The 18,379-nt window shown below is 51.5% G+C and overlaps 1 protein-coding gene across 1 annotated transcript; it reads left to right on the top strand.

The window, feature by feature from the left end:
- The first annotated feature begins 491 nt into the window (after nt 1–491).
- Nucleotides 492–17,481, top strand: FADS1 (fatty acid desaturase 1). The gene is given in 13 exon segments (XM_054438248.1): nt 492–530; nt 532–888; nt 3,813–3,923; nt 4,499–4,696; nt 6,112–6,213; nt 6,308–6,436; nt 10,474–10,534; nt 12,116–12,192; nt 13,111–13,208; nt 13,419–13,515; nt 13,767–13,846; nt 13,953–14,078; nt 14,417–17,481. Coding segments are annotated over 13 exon segments (1,527 nt in total). The 3' UTR covers nt 14,469–17,481.
- Nucleotides 17,482–18,379: the final 898 nt, after the last annotated feature.

The raw sequence follows: 18,379 nt of genomic DNA on the forward strand, positions 1-18,379 counted from the left end.
ACTGCAACTTTCAAGGGCTCTCAGGCTGCTACTTTGGGCAGCACAATTGGCGGCACGACGTGGCGAGCAGGCAGTAGTTTCCATCCCTGGAGGGTCAGCGTCTGGAGACCCCGGCCAAGGCATCCACAGCCTAACGATGATGTCCGCGACCGCCCGGGCAGCCTCGTGCACGGAAAAGCCTCGGCCCCGGCCCCGACCCCGACCACCCTTCCTGCGGCCACCCCGCAGCCCTGGCCCCTCAGTCCATCCACTCCTGGAGCGCGGCCCCGCTGGCCCGGCCCCGCACCCAGGTCCTGCACCAGAACCGCTATTCCCACCGCGGCGCCCGCTGGGAGCCAACGCCGCGACGCCCGCCTGACGTCAGGAAGTCGAATCCGGCGGCTACGCCTTTAGGGAGCCCGCGAGGGGGCGCGTGTTGGCCGCCCAGCTGTGAGTTGCCCAAGACCCGCCGGGGGGCGGGGTCTCGCTCCCCGCGCCACGAGGCTCGGCCAATGGGAACGCGCGCTGAGAGGTCCGCAGGTCTGCGCTGCGAGTTCCGGAGGTCCGCGCCGCGGTGCTGAAAACCCGGCGCGCAGGCGGCTGGCTCTGGGCGCGCGCCAGCAAACCCACTTCTGGAGCCCGCGGACCCCGAGCACGCGCCCGACAGCCCCTCCTGGGCCGGCGCGCGGCGTCGCCAGGCCAGCCATGGCCCCCGACCCGGTGGCCGCCGAGACGCCGGCTCAGGGACCTACCCCGCGCTACTTCACCTGGGACGAGGTGGCCCAGCGCTCAGGGTGCGAGGAGCGGTGGCTAGTGATCGACCGTAAGGTGTACAACATCAGCGAGTTCACCCGCCGGCATCCAGGGGGCTCCCGGGTCATCAGCCACTACGCCGGGCAGGATGCCACGGTGAGCGCAGCCAGGCGGGGGCACAGGAGAGGGCGGGACCGGAGGCTGAGTGCAGGGGAGACAGAGTTAAAGCACTCCGAGCCAAACACCGACTAATTCGGAGGAAAGCCCGGAGGTACCTGATCATACCTGTTGCCCGGTGATTGGGTGTCCTGCGAATGCGGGATGAAAAGGCGGGAGAGAGGCCTTGACAAGTGGAGTCTGGGGAGTGGGGATGGAGGCCAAAAACACGCACACACAAACAAAGGGCCCCGCCTCCCTGCCGTGCATTCCATCTGCAGCCCCGAGCCTCAGGTCTCCGGGCGGGGACAGGACCCCGAGCTGGGTAGGCTAGGAGGGAGGATAGCAAGGATGCAGGCCGCCTGGGGAGGGAGGGGGTCAGTGGCAAGAGGAGGGAGTCACATCCTGTCTCGATGGCTAGGAGAGGCAGCGCAGCCGCGTCTGGACCTAGGTGCCGGTCTCCACTCGCCAGCAGGAGCGGAGAGGGAGCAGGAAAGGAGCCCATTCTCGAGGATGGGGCTGAAACGGGAAGCTTGGGGAGACCGCTGCCTTGGGGACCCCTGCGTCATGTGAAGACTGGAGGACGCGGAAGGGACAGCACTGGCCGGGGAGGGCAAGCGGCCGCTGGCGTACATAAGGGATTGGGAATGGCATACACTTAGCGAGGACCCCCAGAGCTGTTCTCGAATCGCCGGGGAGGCCACTGAGCCGCAGTCCAGCGAGGTCTTCAGCTATTCCGCGGAGCGGACCGCTGTTTACGCTCTGGGGCGGTAGGCCCTTCGCGGGGTCCTGTCCCTTCTTCCCTTGGTCTCACTGCGGGGTCGGCGCGCGCCCCAGCCCTGGCCTGCTGCTTCTCTTTCTAGACCACAGCCCTCAGAGCTAAGGCCCCGGCGCCTCTCTGCTGGGTTGGAGTGCTGGGGACTCAGCCCTGGGGACTCGAAAGTCGGGGCGTTCGCTTCACCGCGTTTCCCCCTTGGCGGCCGGAATGGCGTCCCCTCCCCTTGCATCCCTCTCTGATCCCGTGCCCTGCAGCGTGACGCTCTCCACTGTGCCTATCCACTACCCTGGCGTCCCAGAGTGTGCCGCGGGTCACCAGGGTTCCCATAACGTCGCAGCAGAGCTTAGACGCTAAGGGGCGAACACCCGCCCCACTCTCTGACGCGACCAGCCTAGGGGGGCGAGGCCAGAGCTTGCGCGGGTTAACCAGAGTGACCACTCCGGAGCCCTGACTGCGGCCAAGGACGCAGGCGTGGGCCGGCGCATGCGCAGACGAAACAGGCACCGACGCTGGGGCTTCCCGCAGTGTGATTTGGGGCCGGGGATGCCGCGGCGGGGAAGGCGATTGGTCCGGATGTGTGGTACCACCGGCCGCCGGCTCCGCCCCGGCCCCCGCCCCACACGCCGCATCACTTACAGGGCCCGGGGCTGCTGGACCTGCGGACGTGAATCTTATCGCCATGGACCTTACCTTGCACAACCCAAAGTAGCTGCTTTGGGGCAGGGGGTGGCCAGAGTGCTTAGGGAAATGTGGAGCCCTACCCAGAACAACGGTGGAGGGAAAGGGAAGAAACGCAGAAGTGCCCCAGTTCGGACGTAGGGAAGTCTTCCTCTTCGTGGTTTTTGGAGAACCCTAGCTAAGAGAGGAAAGGGACTTATTAAAAGACCCGCAAGAAGGGACGTAAGTCTCATAGCCCTGAGAGGTGAAGCCAGCTGGACTTGCTGGGTCAAGTGGGGACCTAGAGAACTTTTCTGTATCTAGAGGTTTGTAAAATGCACCAATCAGTGCTATGTAAAAACGCACCAATTGGCGCTCTGTAGCTAGCTAGCGGTTTGTAAAATGAGCCAATCAGTGCTCTGTAAAATGGACCAATCAGCAGGACGTGGGCAGGGACAACTAAGAATAAAAGCTGGCCACCCCAGCCAGCTGTGGTAACCCGCTCTAGCTCCCTTACAGGCTGTGGAAGCATTGTTCTTTTGCTTTTCACACTAAATTTTGCTGCTGCTCACTCTTTGGGGCTGCACCACCTTTAAGAGCTATAACACGGGGAAGGTCCACTGCTTCATTCTTGAAGTCAGTCAGACCACACCCACCGGAAGGAACCAACGCCCGACACAGCCCCACGCATCCCTCCTGTTCTCACCTATACTGAAATTCTTGGGCAAAAGCTGTCTGTGGACACACCCAGGGGAAAGGCCAGCCCAGGCAGGTATTTCTTAGTGGTCCCCCTCAGCCAATGCTTCCCATTCCTTGATGCATCCTTCTAACTAGAGCAGATGCTCGGTGATCTTAAACTGTGGACACCTGGGAGCACCCTCAAAAGCCAGCTGGGCCCAGGGAGATGGCCTGTGCTTCTGTGTCGGGAGTTGGTTCCTTCACGTGGGTTCGTGGTCTCGCTGACTTCAAGAATGAAGCCATAGACCTTCGTGGTGAGTGTTACAGCTCTTACAGGTGGCGTGGACCCAAAGAGTGAGCAGCAGCAAGATTTATTGTGAGGAGCAAAGAACAAAGCTTCCACAGCGTGGAAGGGTACCCGAGCAGGTTGCCGCTGCTGGATGTTGTGGGGGTGTGAGGGGGAGCAGCTTTTATTCCCTTATTTGTCCCTGCCCATGTCCTGCTGATTTGTCCATTTTATAGAGCACTGATTGGTCCATTTTACAGGGTGCTGATTGGTCCATTTTACCTCTAGCTAGCTAAAGAGTGCGGATTGGTGCATTTTACAAACCTCTAGCTACAGAAAAGTTCTCCAAGTCTGCACACGACCCAGGAAGTCCATCTGGCTTCACCTCTCACTTCAACTTCACCTCTGGCTTCACCTCTCACTTCAACAGCCTTCTGGCGGGCAGGAGGATGGCCTTTGGTGCGAACACTGCTGGAGTCCAGGGGGCTGGCTCCCTCACCTTTCATCTTCTCCCGGCACTTGCAGGATCCCTTTGTGGCCTTCCACATCAACAAGGGCCTTGTGAAGAAGTATATGAACTCTCTCCTGATTGGAGAACTGTCTCCAGAGCAGCCCAGCTTTGAGCCCACCAAGAATGTAAGACCCTGTGTTTGCTATGTGGCAACTATTGGTTGTTGAGGGGGACAGAGAGCGGGTGGAAGGAGCGTCTAGATGGGATCCCAGTCATAGTAATCATAGTCAGTAGTAGCTCTGGGGAGTCTTGAGGTCCCTGTTTGTCTTGCATAGTCATGAGGTCACAGGCCCAAGGGAGCATGGCTTTGCAACCTATGGCTCCCCCAAAGCTGCCACTACCATGGCTGCCATCATTGTTATCATCATTGTTATCATATGAGCACTTACTATGCACCAAGCATAAACTCATAACTCTTACACATTTACAGATGAGATAACAGGCTCATGGAGGTTAAGCAACACAGCCAAGGATCACACAGTTAGTAAATGGCAAAGCAAGGACTTAAGGCCGCTGAACTCTTAGGCACTATCCCATAGCACCTCCTCCTGTCATCCTCATTGTCGTAGTATCTTTGCCTAGGACTGTGGACTTCCCACAGCTACCTCAGTGGGAGGTCCTTGAGCCTGAGAGGGCCCTTGTCTCCAGTAGCGTTGGGATGCAGATGAGAAGAATAACAGCTCCTCTTCCTCTTCTGCAGAAAGAGCTGACAGATGAGTTCCGGGAGCTGCGGGCCACAGTGGAGCAGATGGGGCTCATGAAGGCCAACCATGTCTTCTTCCTGCTGTACCTGCTGCACATCTTGCTGCTGGATGGTGCAGCCTGGCTCACCCTTTGGGTCTTTGGGACGTCCTTTTTGCCCTTCCTCCTCTGTGCGGTGCTGCTCAGTGCAGTTCAGGTGAGAGCCTTTGGCTTGTCAAGGGCACAGCAATGCTCAGCATCCCTGGGGAAAGCTCCTTGGGTGTTTGAGGAAGGCCAAGAATACCTGCCCTCCAAGTAGGGCAGATCTGAAGGTATGCGGGAGAGTGAGTGCAGGAACATGCATTCCACTGTCTTGACCTGTCTGCTCTTTAGTCACATGGACATCTTCATTTCTCTCACTGCCTTTTTAGCTGCTTCTCCAAGGGTTCCCTTCTTCCTATGCTGTTTGTTCTCTGCCACAGCCCACCTGTGCCAGGAACCAAGTTTCTGGTTTCTTAGCAAAGCTTGGCTCCCTCCCCACCACTGACTGCCCAATATGTTAATAATAATTGAGCGCTAATTCTTGACTGTCAGGACCCATTTGGCAAGCCTTCTGCTCATGTTTGAGTCCTTTCTGTATTCTGGATGTCAGTCCATCATAAGTCATGAGCTTCAGGCTGGGCATGGTGGCTTATGCCTGTAATCCTAGCACTTTGGGAGGCCAAGGTGGCTGGATCACCTGAGATCAGTTCAAGACCAGCCTGGCCAACGTGGTGAAACCCCACCTCTACTAAAAATACAAAAAGGCTAGGCACAGTGGCTCACGCCTGTAATACCAGTACCTTGGGAGGCCAAGATGGGCAGATCATTTGAGGTGAGGAGTTCGAGACCACCTGGCCAACATGGTGAAACCCCGTCTCTATTAAAATACAACAATTAGCTGGGAGTGGTGGCGGGTGCCTGTAATCCCAGCTACATGGGAGGCTGAGGCGGGAGAATTGCTTGAACCTGGGAAGCGGAGGTTGCAGTGAGCCAAGATGGCACCATTGCACTCCAGCCTGGGCAACAGAGTGACACTGTCTCTCAAAACAGGCCAGGTGTGGTGGCTCACGCCTGTTATCCCAGCAGTTTGGGAGGCCAAGGTGGGCAGATCACCTGAGGTCAGGAGTTCGAGACCAGCCTGGCCAACATGGTGAAACCCCGACTCTTACTAAAAATACAAAAAAATCAGCCAGGCTTGGTGGCGGGCACCTGTAATCCCAGCTACTTGGGAGGCTGAGGCAGGAGAATTACTTGAACCCAGGAGGCGGAGGTTGCAATGATCTGAAACCGCACCATTGCACTCCAGCCTGGGCAACAAGAACAAAACTGTCTCAAAAAAAAAAAAAAAAAAAAAAGTCATGAGCTTCGGAGCTGGCGAAACAAAAGAACAGAGAAGGGATGGTGATTTGCCCCAACTCACGTGTGAGTCAGTGGCAGAGGCAGAACTAGGACCCGTGTTTCCTGACTCCTGAGGTGCATCACAGGCCTTGGCAGATGAAGGAATTGGGAGAGGCTGAAGGAGGCATTGAGGTCAGTGAAGGCGACACTGGGGCTGGTGGGCTGCTCTCAGTGTTGACTCTTCTCACCTAGGCCCAGGCTGGCTGGCTGCAGCATGACTTTGGGCACCTGTCGGTCTTCAGCACCTCAAAGTGGAACCATCTGCTACATCATTTTGTGATTGGCCACCTGAAGGTCAGTGGGATGGGGAGGGGCTCTCTAAAACTCCAGGCAATGAAGGGCTGACTCGGGGGAAGCTTTTCATACTCGTGTCCCTGCTTTTCTGTAGGGGGCCCCCGCCAGTTGGTGGAACCACATGCACTTCCAGCACCATGCCAAGCCCAACTGCTTCCGCAAAGACCCAGATATCAACATGCATCCCTTCTTCTTTGCCTTGGGGAAGATCCTCTCTGTGGAGGTGCGTGGAGGTATCAGTGGAAAGGTCTTGGGGAATAGGAGGCAGCCAACATAGGGGAATTGGGGAAGATGCCCACGATGTTGTCAGTGTGGGCAAGACACTGGGGCTGGGCTGGCTGGGGCTTCTGCCATTTTGGAAGTTCTGGAAGGCAACAGGCAATAAATGGGGGCTGCCCAGGAGGGAATCACCATCCTCCCTAGAGAGTTCAGTCAGCAAACCATTACTGCATAAAAGGCACCTCATTTTGCAAAGGATCCAGCGGATGACCAGAAGGATCCAAATGATGAGATAGCCTATCCTTGAAGGTGCTGATGGCACCTCCTGGAGGTGCTTTTTTGACACTCTTGCCCCAGGCAAGCATTCCCCTTGCACTTTGTATTTCTCTCCCACACTTAGGTATCCTTCTTGTCACAGTCTTCTCTGTCCAGGGCTGGACTGTCTTACTCTTCTTTGATGTCCAATATCTGGAACATTCATTCACTGAGTACTTCTTCCCACCCTGCTGATCCCCAGCCTGACTTCCTGGGTGGTCAGCGTTGGGTTTGAGTTGTCATCTGAAGTTGTAAGCAGAAATAATGTAGCTGCTGAAGGAATAATGCCTGGGGGTGGAGATCTGGTGAGCTTTTAGTGAGCATTAGGCAATGGAAGGTTCTGAAAGGCCAGCAGAATTCTTTGAAAAGTTAATTTAAAGCCCTTTGTCCCAAGGCTGTAGGCTGCAGAGTTCTTCCAGGTCCACCTCCTCCACTTTGTGACATTTCAGCTTGCCAGGAATTAAATTGTCATTAAAACACATTTCAGTTCTAGGCATGAGTTCAAGGTAGCCTGGCTCTCCTCTCGCCCCTGGCCATGAGAACTTTGAAAGAGCTTTGGCAGCACTGGCTGGCCTGGCATGAGGAGCTCATAGCTTGAAGCTCATGCCCCACCTGTCCATAATGTTCTTATTTTCCCATCATGAGCATGGACTTGGGTTTGTTACATGTCCGATACCATTATGGTCAGTACTACGCAGATGATGAAGCAGCCCTGTCCCCCGTCTGACTCCCGTGGCTGCTTCAAGGGCAGTGTGATTATTTGCTGGGCAGTGGCATGGGGCTTGTACATTTCTACTGTCACTACAGAGGGTTTAAAAAAAAGACATGGGCAGGTTAAGTGGAAGGGAACAGTCTCACACCACTACCTTTATTGCTTCTTGGTACTTGGGTTTTCAGGAAATTCCTATCAGCAGACATCAAAAATAGAGAATGAAGGGACGCAGTTGGCATGTGCCTGTGGTCCCAGCTACTTGGGAGGCTGAGGTGGGAGCATCGCTTGAGCCCAGGAGGTGAAGGCTGCAGTGAGTATGATCACACCACTGCACTCCAGCCTGGGTAACAGCGCAACTCTGTGTGTAAAAATAATAATTTTTTAAAAAGATTAAAACCAAAAAAAAATTGTAAACAGAGCTCAACGTAACTTAAAGATTAAAAACAGTAAAATATGACAGAAACTGAGAGGTAGTCATGATCAGATATGGCCTCCTTCAGGTGCCAACATCTGAACTGAGACCTGAATGATGAAAAGGGTCAGCACTGCAAAAATTCAGGGAAGGAATATTTGGAACAGAGAGAACAGTCAAGTACAGAGGCTCCTGGATGTTCAGGGACAGTAAGCAATGAGAGAATGAGAAGACCAGAAAACTAGGGAGGGGCCGGATCATGTAGGGCCTTAGAAAGCCATGGTAAGGGTGTGGTAAGAAGTTTGGGTTTTATTCCAATAGCAATGGGGAGTCACAGGAGGGTTTCTGGTAGGTACAGCAATCTGCTTTGCACTTTAAAAGGCTTGCTTTGGCTGGAGGTGGAGAGGATGAATTATAGAGGGTAGGTATAATCACAGATATAACCTCAGTGAGGAGGCTGGAGCGAGTCCAGACCAGACCACGGAGGAGCAGGTGAAGCCAATGGATTTGGCATATGTTTTGGAGGCAGTGTAAACAATGCTTGCTGAGGACCTGGATGTGGTGGTGAGAATCACCCCATCTCGAGCAACATTAACTGAGGGAAAAATTGAAAAAGGGGCGCCCTTGCTTGGTGGCCTCCTATTGTGGAACTGTTATGGAAAGGAGCCCCATCCATTACTTCCTCCTTGAATGGCAAATGCCTTTATGATCCCTATAACTTGTCCCATTATCTTAGACCCTTGGTGGTCAGAAGGGTTCTATTTAGGGCAGTATCCCCTGCCCCTCCTTGTCCTCCAGGAATTTTGAGAGGCACTGACGTGGATGTCATGGGGTCAGCACAGGCATCAACATCCCCAGAGGGATGGAACCAAGCAGCCTATTGCTCAGGCATTCACTAACAGGCAGCCCATCCTCAGCCTCATAGCTGGCAGGGGAGAAGAAAGGCTATTTTGGGTCCCAAATTTTTTTTTTTTTTTTTTTTTTTTTTTTGAGACAGAGTCTCACTCTGTCGCCCAGGCTGGAGTGCAATGGTGCGGTCTCAGCTCACTACAACCTCTGCCTCCCGAGTTCAAGAGATTCTCCTGCTTCGGCCTCCTGAGTAGCTGGGACTACAGGTGCGTGCCACCAAGCCTGGCTAATTTTTGTGTTTTTAGTAGAGACGTGGTTTTGCCATGTTGCCCAGGCTGGTCTCGAACTCCTGGGCTCATGCAATCCGCCTACCTCAGCCTCCCAAAGTGCTGGGATTACAGGCGTGAGCCACTGCACCCGGTCTCTGTTTACAAATTTATCACCAGCTTCATCCCCTAAGGTTATACGCTCCATGAGGGTGGGAAGTCTGTATTGTTCACCTCTGTATCCTGAGCATCTAGAACATAGCCTGGCACACAGTAGGTGCTGAAGAACTTGAATCTGTTAATGTAGAAAGGATGTTTCATCTAGCTGAAGTGCCTTGTACAGAATAAGCTCTCAATAAATGAACTGTGGACACATGGAAGGGTGAGCTAGAGCTCTGCTCAGGGGTTGAGTGCTCCTCTTGTGCCCTTGCGGTTGTCTGGTTACCTGAACTAATTGGAGTGCGATGCAGACATAGTCATGGAGTGAGACAGCAGAACTTTGCTGTCTTGTTTGTGAGCCCACACCAGGGGTTCTAGACTGGCTGGTTGACATGGTGGCCCCAGCCTGTCTCTTCAGCAGCTCGGCTTATACAAAATAACTACCACCTACTGGGGAAAACTGCTGGAAACTTCAGATTGCCAAAATGTTCTTGGTGTCTTTTCCAGAAATTGACAAACTCGAATTAGCCTTCAGGGGATTTGATAAAGCTCATGTTTAAGTCAAGAGACCAAAAGATTTTGATGGGGAGAATTAGGGGCTGGATATAGAGGGAATACTTAACCTGTATAGGGGCAGATATGGTTGTCCATGGAGATTCTGATGTGAAAAAGTACGATGGCGGCTGGGCGCAGTGCCTCACACCTATAATCCCAGCACTTTGGGAGGCCGAGGTGGGCGGATCACCTGAGGTTGGGAGTTCAAGACCAGCCTGAACAACATGGAGAAACCCCATCTCTACTAAAAATGCAAAATTAGCTGGGCGTGGCAGCACATGCCTGTAATCCTAGCTACTCAGGAGGCTGAGGCAGGACAATCGCTTGAACCCAGGGAGGCGGAAGTTGTGGTGAGCCGAGATTGTGCCATTGCACTCCAGCCTGGGCAACAAGAGCGAGACTCCGTCTAAAAAATAAACAAATAAAAAAGTACGATGGGAGAAAGGGGAAAGGGCAGTGGGGCCCGGAAACCTCATGACAAAGAGAATGAACACAAGATGGCCTGTGGTCCTGTAGACTCTGTGCTGTGCACATCCCTCATGTGAGCATGGGCCATCCAGCTGCAGGCCATGGTGTGACACGCTCTGCAGATTACAGCCTAGGGCTTCATGTTCCATGTGCTGGAGGTAAGGCTGGGCCTCTTGGAGCTTTCCAATGGCACCAACAAGCTGTCAGCCCTGGAGGAGGCCTAAACCTCCAAGCAGGGAAAGGTCAAGTCACAGAGGGAGGAGTCACTGGTCTCTGAATGCTCATGTGTTTGCTTTTCTTCACAGCTTGGGAAACAGAAGAAAAAATACATGCCGTACAACCACCAGCACAAATACTTCTTCCTAAGTGAGTGTCCCCATCCAACACAGGGGAGCTGCCTCAGGAGGGAATGCTGAGGGAATGAGGAGGATGTGGCTCTCCAAGGGATTATGGTATTTTAAGGAAAGGGGCTAGAGGAAGTACCCCACCCCCACCCCCAGTTACTCCCTGCATGAGAGCAGTTTGCCATCTCAGCTGAGCGAACTGAAGTTAGGCTGATGATTGGTTGAAGGCAAACTAATTCTTCCCATCCAACCCCAGTTTCCATTGGGAAGCTGGGTGTTGGGGTGTAGAGGGGCCTCTTGCTTTATCCTCAACCTTATCTTAAAACTTTGTCAAGATGGGCCAAGGTAACCTGGTAGAGCCCAGTCCAACCCCCAGAGGAACAAAGGTACAGATAGTTCTGGAAGGATGGGTCCTGAGGAGAGAATGGAAGAGCTGTTAGAACTGAGAAGATCTTTCTGATGACTGCCACATATTCCCAGCTTTAAAAGTCTGTCCCAGCTACTAAGGAAACTGAGGTGGGAGCATCCTTTGAGCCCAGGAGTTTGAGGCTGCAGTAAGCTCTGATTGTGCCACTGCACTCCAGCCTGGGCAATGGAGTGAGATCTTGTTTCTTAAAACAACAACAACTCTGCTCCATAATGCCTAAAATGAGCTTTAAACACCTGTAAATTTTCAAATTTTTTAAAGAAGGAAGGGAAGGAGTCCACTAATCTTATTTTAGTTTGAAGGAATTCATCCTAACTGCCTATCACCAACTATCACTAATAGAGAAAGGCGATGGGGCAGACGGGTAGAGCAGAGACCTCTGGAAGAAATAGTTTTAAAATCCATGGCACATCAAGATGGAGGAGCCATGGGTGAGCATTGTCATGCTAGGAGTTATGGGTAGCATCAGGTGCCACAGAGAAGGGCTACAGAAAAGGAAATGAGGCAGCATATAGAATGCAACACTACTTCAACTCCCAGTTTTCTTTCAAGAGAGGCCCCTCTGTTCCGTCCCCCAGCTGACCTCCAGGGCTTCAGATTGGGGTAGCACAAGCCCATCTCCCTAGTTTAAGGAAGTGAGCTTCACAGCCTGTGAAGGATCCACAGGGTCCCTCCTAACACACACACATTTTCCTGCTCCTGCCCCTTCACCTGCATGGTGGAGCTGCCAGGAACAAAGGGCAGCTGACTGTAAGGACAGGGCTGTGGCCAAGGTAAGTAAGAGAGTATTAGCACCCTTTTAAAAGTGTGGGATCCATGGAGTGTGTATGTAGAAAAGAGAAGAAAAATGAAAAATAATAAAGGTGTGGGAGCAGAGCAAGTCCCATGCGTGGGGCCTGAGTTCCCAAGCGCCTGTCACTGAAGAGTGCCACTCACACCCCTTACCTTCCCTGGCATCCTCTTGGGAGTTTTTGCCTTCCCCAGACTTGGATTTATGCCCACCTTCAGTGCCTGCTGGTTCCAGTGGATTGCAGAGCACTCAAGCAGCTGGAGGGGAGACAGAAGGGATGGTTGGAAGAGGCAGCCCCCTGCTAGAGGCCATCTCTCCAACATCAACTGGCCCTTTCATGACCTTCCTGTGCTCATGCCTCCTCTTTGTCTCGGTTTCCTCCCCAGTTGGGCCCCCAGCCTTGCTGCCTCTCTACTTCCAGTGGTATATTTTCTATTTTGTTATCCAGCGAAAGAAGTGGGTGGTGAGTATCCATGGCCCAAGAAGCCCACATCCTTGTCTCCAGCACCCAGAGTGGGGGATAGGGGTTCCCCAGGGGAAACTTGAGACTGACTCCAGGCCTAATTTAGAACAAAATAATAGAACCAGACACAGATCCTCCTTATCTCTAAGTGGGACGAAATGATTTGAGCTTAGCAGGCAGCCTGATTCCCAATGTGTAATTTCATGTGGTCAGTGTCTCCAGAGGTTCTTGTACTGGGCATAATGCCGGGGGGCTGAGTTGGGAATGGAGAAGATGAATGAGAGACAATACCTACTTTCAAGGAAACTTCTGATGAAGCAGAATGTGGTTGTTAATCAGAAAAGAGGTACAGGCAATAGGTTCTAGGGACTCCAAAAGGGGCCTGACTGCACCTGGCTTTGTGAAGTCACTTTTCTAGCTGGCCTTGAGGCTGGGCAGGGTTTCTGACAGGCAGAGGTGGAGCAGGGGGGATGAACTCCGAGCAGAGAAGCTGGAAATGAGGGGTAAGTTTGACCACCGGACATATTGTGGAGGACTAGTGTCAGGGGAAGAGTATGGTGTTTGGTTCAGTCATGAGAGATTTGAACAGGGCACTGGCATGGACTGAGCCATGGTCCTGGCAGATGCATTTGGTGGCATGCTGAAGGATTTAGATTGGCTGGGAAGAGCTAGAGGCAAGGAGACCTTGTAGGCCTTAGTACTTTTGAAGGGGACATGCAAGAAGGGCTGGGGGGTGCCAATGGGAATGGAAGAAAGGAGCAGTGGCACTAGATATTGCAGGATTGGACCCCTGAGAAGCTGAAGATGACTTGAGTCTGGATACCCAGGAGAATGGCTGCACCATACAAAGAAAGAGCTGCTGAGAGGAAGAGGAAGAGTTGTTCGTGACTGTTAAGCTCACTGCTTTTCTCACTATAGGACTTGGCCTGGATGATTACCTTCTACGTCCGCTTCTTCCTCGCTTATGTGCCACTATTGGGGCTGAAAGCCTTCCTGGGCCTTTTCTTCATAGTCAGGTAGTATTTGGTGGGGGCGGATAGGGACTGGTGAAGGAAATGTTGGGGAGTGACCAGTCTGGTCTAGGGGCCGTGCTGGGGCTTTGGGTAACAGTGGGTGTTTCAGGAGTTGGCTTGGGAAAGTAGACAGGCTGAAGCAGTTATCTGAAGGGGAAATCAGAATTCTGGGCTCTGTGTGTACTGTTTTTGTCTGTGTAACATATCCAACAGGTTCCTGGAAAGCAACTGGTTTGTGTGGGTGACACAGATGAACCATATCCCCATGCACATTGATCACGACCGGAACATGGACTGGGTTTCCACCCAGGTAAGGGACAGTCACTCAGAAGACTGGAGCATAACACAACTATTGAAAAGGGTGGGTAGGTGAAAATAGCAAAAACGAAAAGTCCCCCAAACAGCATTTCCTCATTAGCCTGAGGCTCCTGTTCTGCTACCATGTGAAGGGAGTGACCAAGACAGTCTCATGTCCCTTCCTCAGCCAGCTTTACCTGGAGAATGCTGGGCTGGCCTTTCCATCTGATACTCAACATGCTCTCCCCTGACCTTTTCCTCCAGCTCCAGGCCACATGCAATGTCCACAAGTCTGCCTTCAATGACTGGTTCAGTGGACACCTCAACTTCCAGATTGAGCACCAGTGAGTAGGGAGCCTGGGGAAGCAGGGTCCTGGGGAGGGTGTAAGTGTTGGGTACAGGTGGGAGCAGAGAAGCAGGAACCACTGACTCCCTCCGTTCTCCCTAAAGTCTTTTTCCCACGATGCCTCGACACAATTACCACAAAGTGGCTCCCCTGGTGCAGTCCTTGTGTGCCAAGCATGGCATAGAGTACCAGTCCAAGCCCCTGCTGTCAGCCTTCGCCGACATCATCCAGTGAGTATCTGAGACCAGGAAGATGGCTAGTAGGGAGAGAAGAGGGCAGGGCAATGGAAATGATGACATGTAGGGTGGGGAGTGAACAGAAGGTGTTCCCAGTCATGTGGGATGGAGTTCACCATGGCAAAGGCAGGATTCTTTATTGGACCTGTGGCCAGGTCAGGCCTTTGCCCTCATTGGGGTTCCCCTCAGTACCATGGCCCAAGCTAGCTTTCTGTAAAGTAGAGGGGAGGAAAGCCTCCAGATGGAAGAAGGCCTTAACCTCACTCCTCCATCTCTGGTGGGTTCAGCTCTGCTTGTCTCCCTCACTGTCTGCCCCCGTTTTGTCCCTGCAGCTCACTAAAGGAGTCAGGGCAGCTCTGGCTAGATGCCTATCTTCACCAATAACAACAGCCACCCTGCCCAGTCTGGAAGAAGAGGAGGAAGACTCTGGAGCCAAAGCAGAGGGGAGTTTGAGGGACAATGCCACTATAGTTTAATACTCAGAGGGGGGTGGGTTTGGGGACATAAAGGCTCTGACTCAAACTCCTCCCTTTTATCTTCTAGCCACAGTTCTAAGGCCCAAAGTGGGGGGGGGGGGGTGGACACAGAAGTCCCTAGGAGGGAAGGAGCTGTTGGGGCAGGGGTATAAATTATTTCCTTTTTCTAGTTTGGCACATGCAGGTAGTTGGTGAACAGAGAGAACCAGGAGGGTAACAGAAGAGGAGGGACCTACTGAACCCAGAGTCAGGAAGAGATTTAACACTAAAATTCCACTCATGCCGGGCGTGGTGGCTCACACCTGTAATCCCAGCACTTTGGGAGGCCGAGGCAGGCAGATCACGAGGTCAGGAGTTCGAGACCAGCCTGACCAACATAGTGAAACCCCGTCTCTACTAAAAATAGAAAAATTAGCCGGGCCTGGTGGCGCGTGCCTGTAATCCCAGCTACCCAGGAGGCTGAGGCAGGAGAATCGCTTGAACCGGGGAGGTGGAGGTTGCAGTGAGCTGAGATCACGCCATTGTACTCCAGCCTGGGTGATAGAGCAAGACTCCATTTAAAAAAAAAAAAAAAATCCACTCATATAAAGGGTGAGCTCAGCTCACTGGTCCGCTTCTCAGTGCCTTCTCCATCCTCATTTGCAAACCTCAGAGGGATAAAGCAGTTGAACCTGATGAGCAAGAATTATAACAGCAAGGAAACATTAATGCTTAGAATTCTGAGATCCAGCACAACTCAAGTCTGTGGGAGCTCAGCTCACTGCCCAGGGATAGGTATGACCTATGTCTGCCTTAGGCTGCTGGGAGATGCCATTCTCCAGTTTCAGAAGCAGGCAGGGCAAAGGTCAAGACTGTGGTATTGGGGTCTTTTGGCTCTGAAGGATCCTGGAACCACTGATTTTGGTTTATTCCCTCCAGGGTCTAAAGAGAACAAGAGGTGCTAGCTCTTACCAAAACAGATGGTAGAGAGAGTTGCTGGCTATTTAAAAAGCTCTTTCATCTTTTAATTCACCTCTTCTTTTCACCTCTTTAACCACTCCTCAGGAACAGAACACTTCTAAGACTGGAGGTCTACTTTTAGCTCCATAAGCAAGTGAGCAGATGGGACAAGTTAGTCTTTTCTCCCTAGAAACAAAGGGGATGCCTAGTGGTTTCCCTTTGCTTCCCAACCTAAAATTTCAAGTTTAATAAAATAGCAGTTAGCAGAAGTGACCAAATTGGGAGATAATTATCAGTCATGAGGAAAGACACAGATTTCGGTCATAAAGAATGTAAGGGCTATAAGCAGAAACTTTCTGTAACTTAAATGATGTTATAGAATTATTTTTGAGCAGGAGCAGAAAGATTAAATATGATCACTTCATACTTCTAAATCAGAAATAGGAAGATTAAAACCACAGAACAGTTTGTGATTGCTATTGCTGTAGCTAGGTATCTTACTCTGTCCATTCTTGTTCAAGTATCTAACTCTTCTGGAAACCAAATAGGCTTTAGAAGAGATTATCCTAAATTCCTATCAGTGTAATACTAAAATGTAACTTTTTAATCATCTGGTTTTTAAAAGATAAACAGTTTAGCCCATCTCTCCAGAGAGCAAACATAGGAATATGCCTCAGGAGCCTCCTAGGGCTTATCATCAGCCCTCACACCAGCTTCCCCCTCCAACTCACAGCCTTTGCTTCCAGGTGGCGGGATTACTACTTTGCCTCTTCAGCAGCATCTACTCTAGGCATATTGATCATTTTGGACACTGGGAGAAGAGAACCTCAAACTAGGAGGAAAAGATAGAGCCTCCACTTAGTTTTGGGAGGGGATGGCAGACAGTCAAGGAGATGAGCATCCTAAGGCATGTTGGGATAGGGTCAGATGCGCCACCCATGGAGAGGTTTGTCAACACAGAGACATGGAAGGTTAGAGGTTTGTCAACACAAAGACACAGGAAGAATGGGCTGCAGAAGATTTAGATGTTTTCCATTTGGGCACATTTTACTTAGCTGGAGAACTTGGCAAAAAGACATGGAAGGTTAGGTTTGTCAACACAAAGACATGGAAATTAGAGGTTTGTCAACACAAAGACACAGGAAGAATGGGCTGCGGAAGATTTAGATGTTTTCCATTTGGGCACATTTTACTTACCTGGAGAACTTGGTTTAAAACAGTCTGGGTAGGAAAATTAGAAGCAAGCTGGGTGCAGTGGCTCATGCCTGGAATCCCAACACTTTTGGGAGGTCCAGGCAGGAGGATCAACTTGGGCCCAGGAGGTCAAGCCTGCAGTGAGCTGAGATCACACCACTGCACCCCAGCCTGGGGTGATAGAACAAGACCCTGTCTCAAAAAAAAAAAAACAAAAACTTAGAAGCAGAATTGAGGAGATGTACCTCCATTGGCTTCCTCACTCCAATAGGTGCTGATCCTTCCTATTCCTATTCTTTGCCACCTAAGTTTTGGGTGTGGTGTCACCAGCCTGTTTAGCCAAGTAGCTTTGGGCATAGGCTACCCAATCTGAGCAAACACCAGTGAGGCTCTATTGAGCCAAGACCAGGTCCTCAAAGCACCTGAACCACTGTGGCCTTCTCAGCCTATAGCAGTATGGTCTCTTACATGGCTACAAAGGGACACACAGTGACAAAAGGCTCAGGATGTTACAATGGTAAAATGAGTGATCTCAAATCCACTGACAGATGTAAAATAGGCTTAGAGAGGAAAAGCTGCCTCTGGTCAAGTAGACCATGGCAGAATGAATTCCAACTCACTTTTTTACAACTCCAACTTCTATTGTTTGTCTTTGTTACTTTCATTTTTTTACAACCTGGCCAGAGGCATTTTTTTAATCAGGCCCAATATCAGTATCCTTTCTGTGTGTGCCAATTTTGTTATCACATCCCTATGAAGTTGAAAAATAAAGTTAATTTTGACCAAAAGACTTCATTTGTAACCCATGATGTTCATCTGTGTGTGCACAGGATTCCTGAGTGCCTCTGCTACGAGTTACTGTTCACCTCTCTGTGCTCTTAACTTCTTGAATCACTAGACTCCCCTTTGTATTGGGCGGAGGAAGAAACATCAGGACCCTCCAGAAAACACCAAGGCAAGGGTGGAGTGTGGCAAGGAAGAGCAAGGCAAAGTCCTTCTGATGACTCCCGTGTTCAAATGTGAGATTGTCAGTAATCTCACCAAGTTTCACATGTATCACTTCTCCTATTCATGAGGCAATGCCCTTGCCCTTTTGTCCTTCAGCTCTCCATTCTGAATTATTTTCTCTTTATTTTTACTTACTTGTTTTGAGACAAGGTCTGGCTCTATGGCCCAGGCTGGAGTGCAGTGGTGCTGCCATCTTAGTTCACTGCATTCTCTGCCTCCTGGCCTCAAGCCATCTTCCCATCTCAGGTTAATTTTTTTTTTTTTTTTTCTTGAGACCAGAGTTTCACTCTTGTTGCCCAGGCTGGAGTGTAATGGCGTGATCTCAGCTGATTGCAACCTCTGCCTCCTGGGTCCAAGCAATTCTACTTCAGCCTCCCGGGTAGCTGGGATTACAAGCATGCACCACCACGCCCAGCTAATTTTTTATTTTTAGTAGAGACAGGGTTTCACCATGGTGGCCAGGCTTGTCTTGAACTCCTGACCTCAGGTGATCCACCTGCCTCGGCCTCCCAAAGTGTTGGGATTACAGGTGTGAGCCACTGCGCCTGGCCTCCCTTTACTTTTAAACTCATTTCTAGTTTCCAAATAGTCTCCCTAAGTCCTATCTGCCTAAATCTTTCTCTGCAAGTGTGATCCCTCAGAGCTTGACTGCAGAGCAATGCCTCTTAACCATCCAAC

The sequence above is a fragment of the Pongo pygmaeus genome, chromosome 9, assembly GCF_028885625.2.
Source record: "Pongo pygmaeus isolate AG05252 chromosome 9, NHGRI_mPonPyg2-v2.0_pri, whole genome shotgun sequence".
Lineage (NCBI taxonomy): Eukaryota > Metazoa > Chordata > Mammalia > Primates > Hominidae > Pongo > Pongo pygmaeus.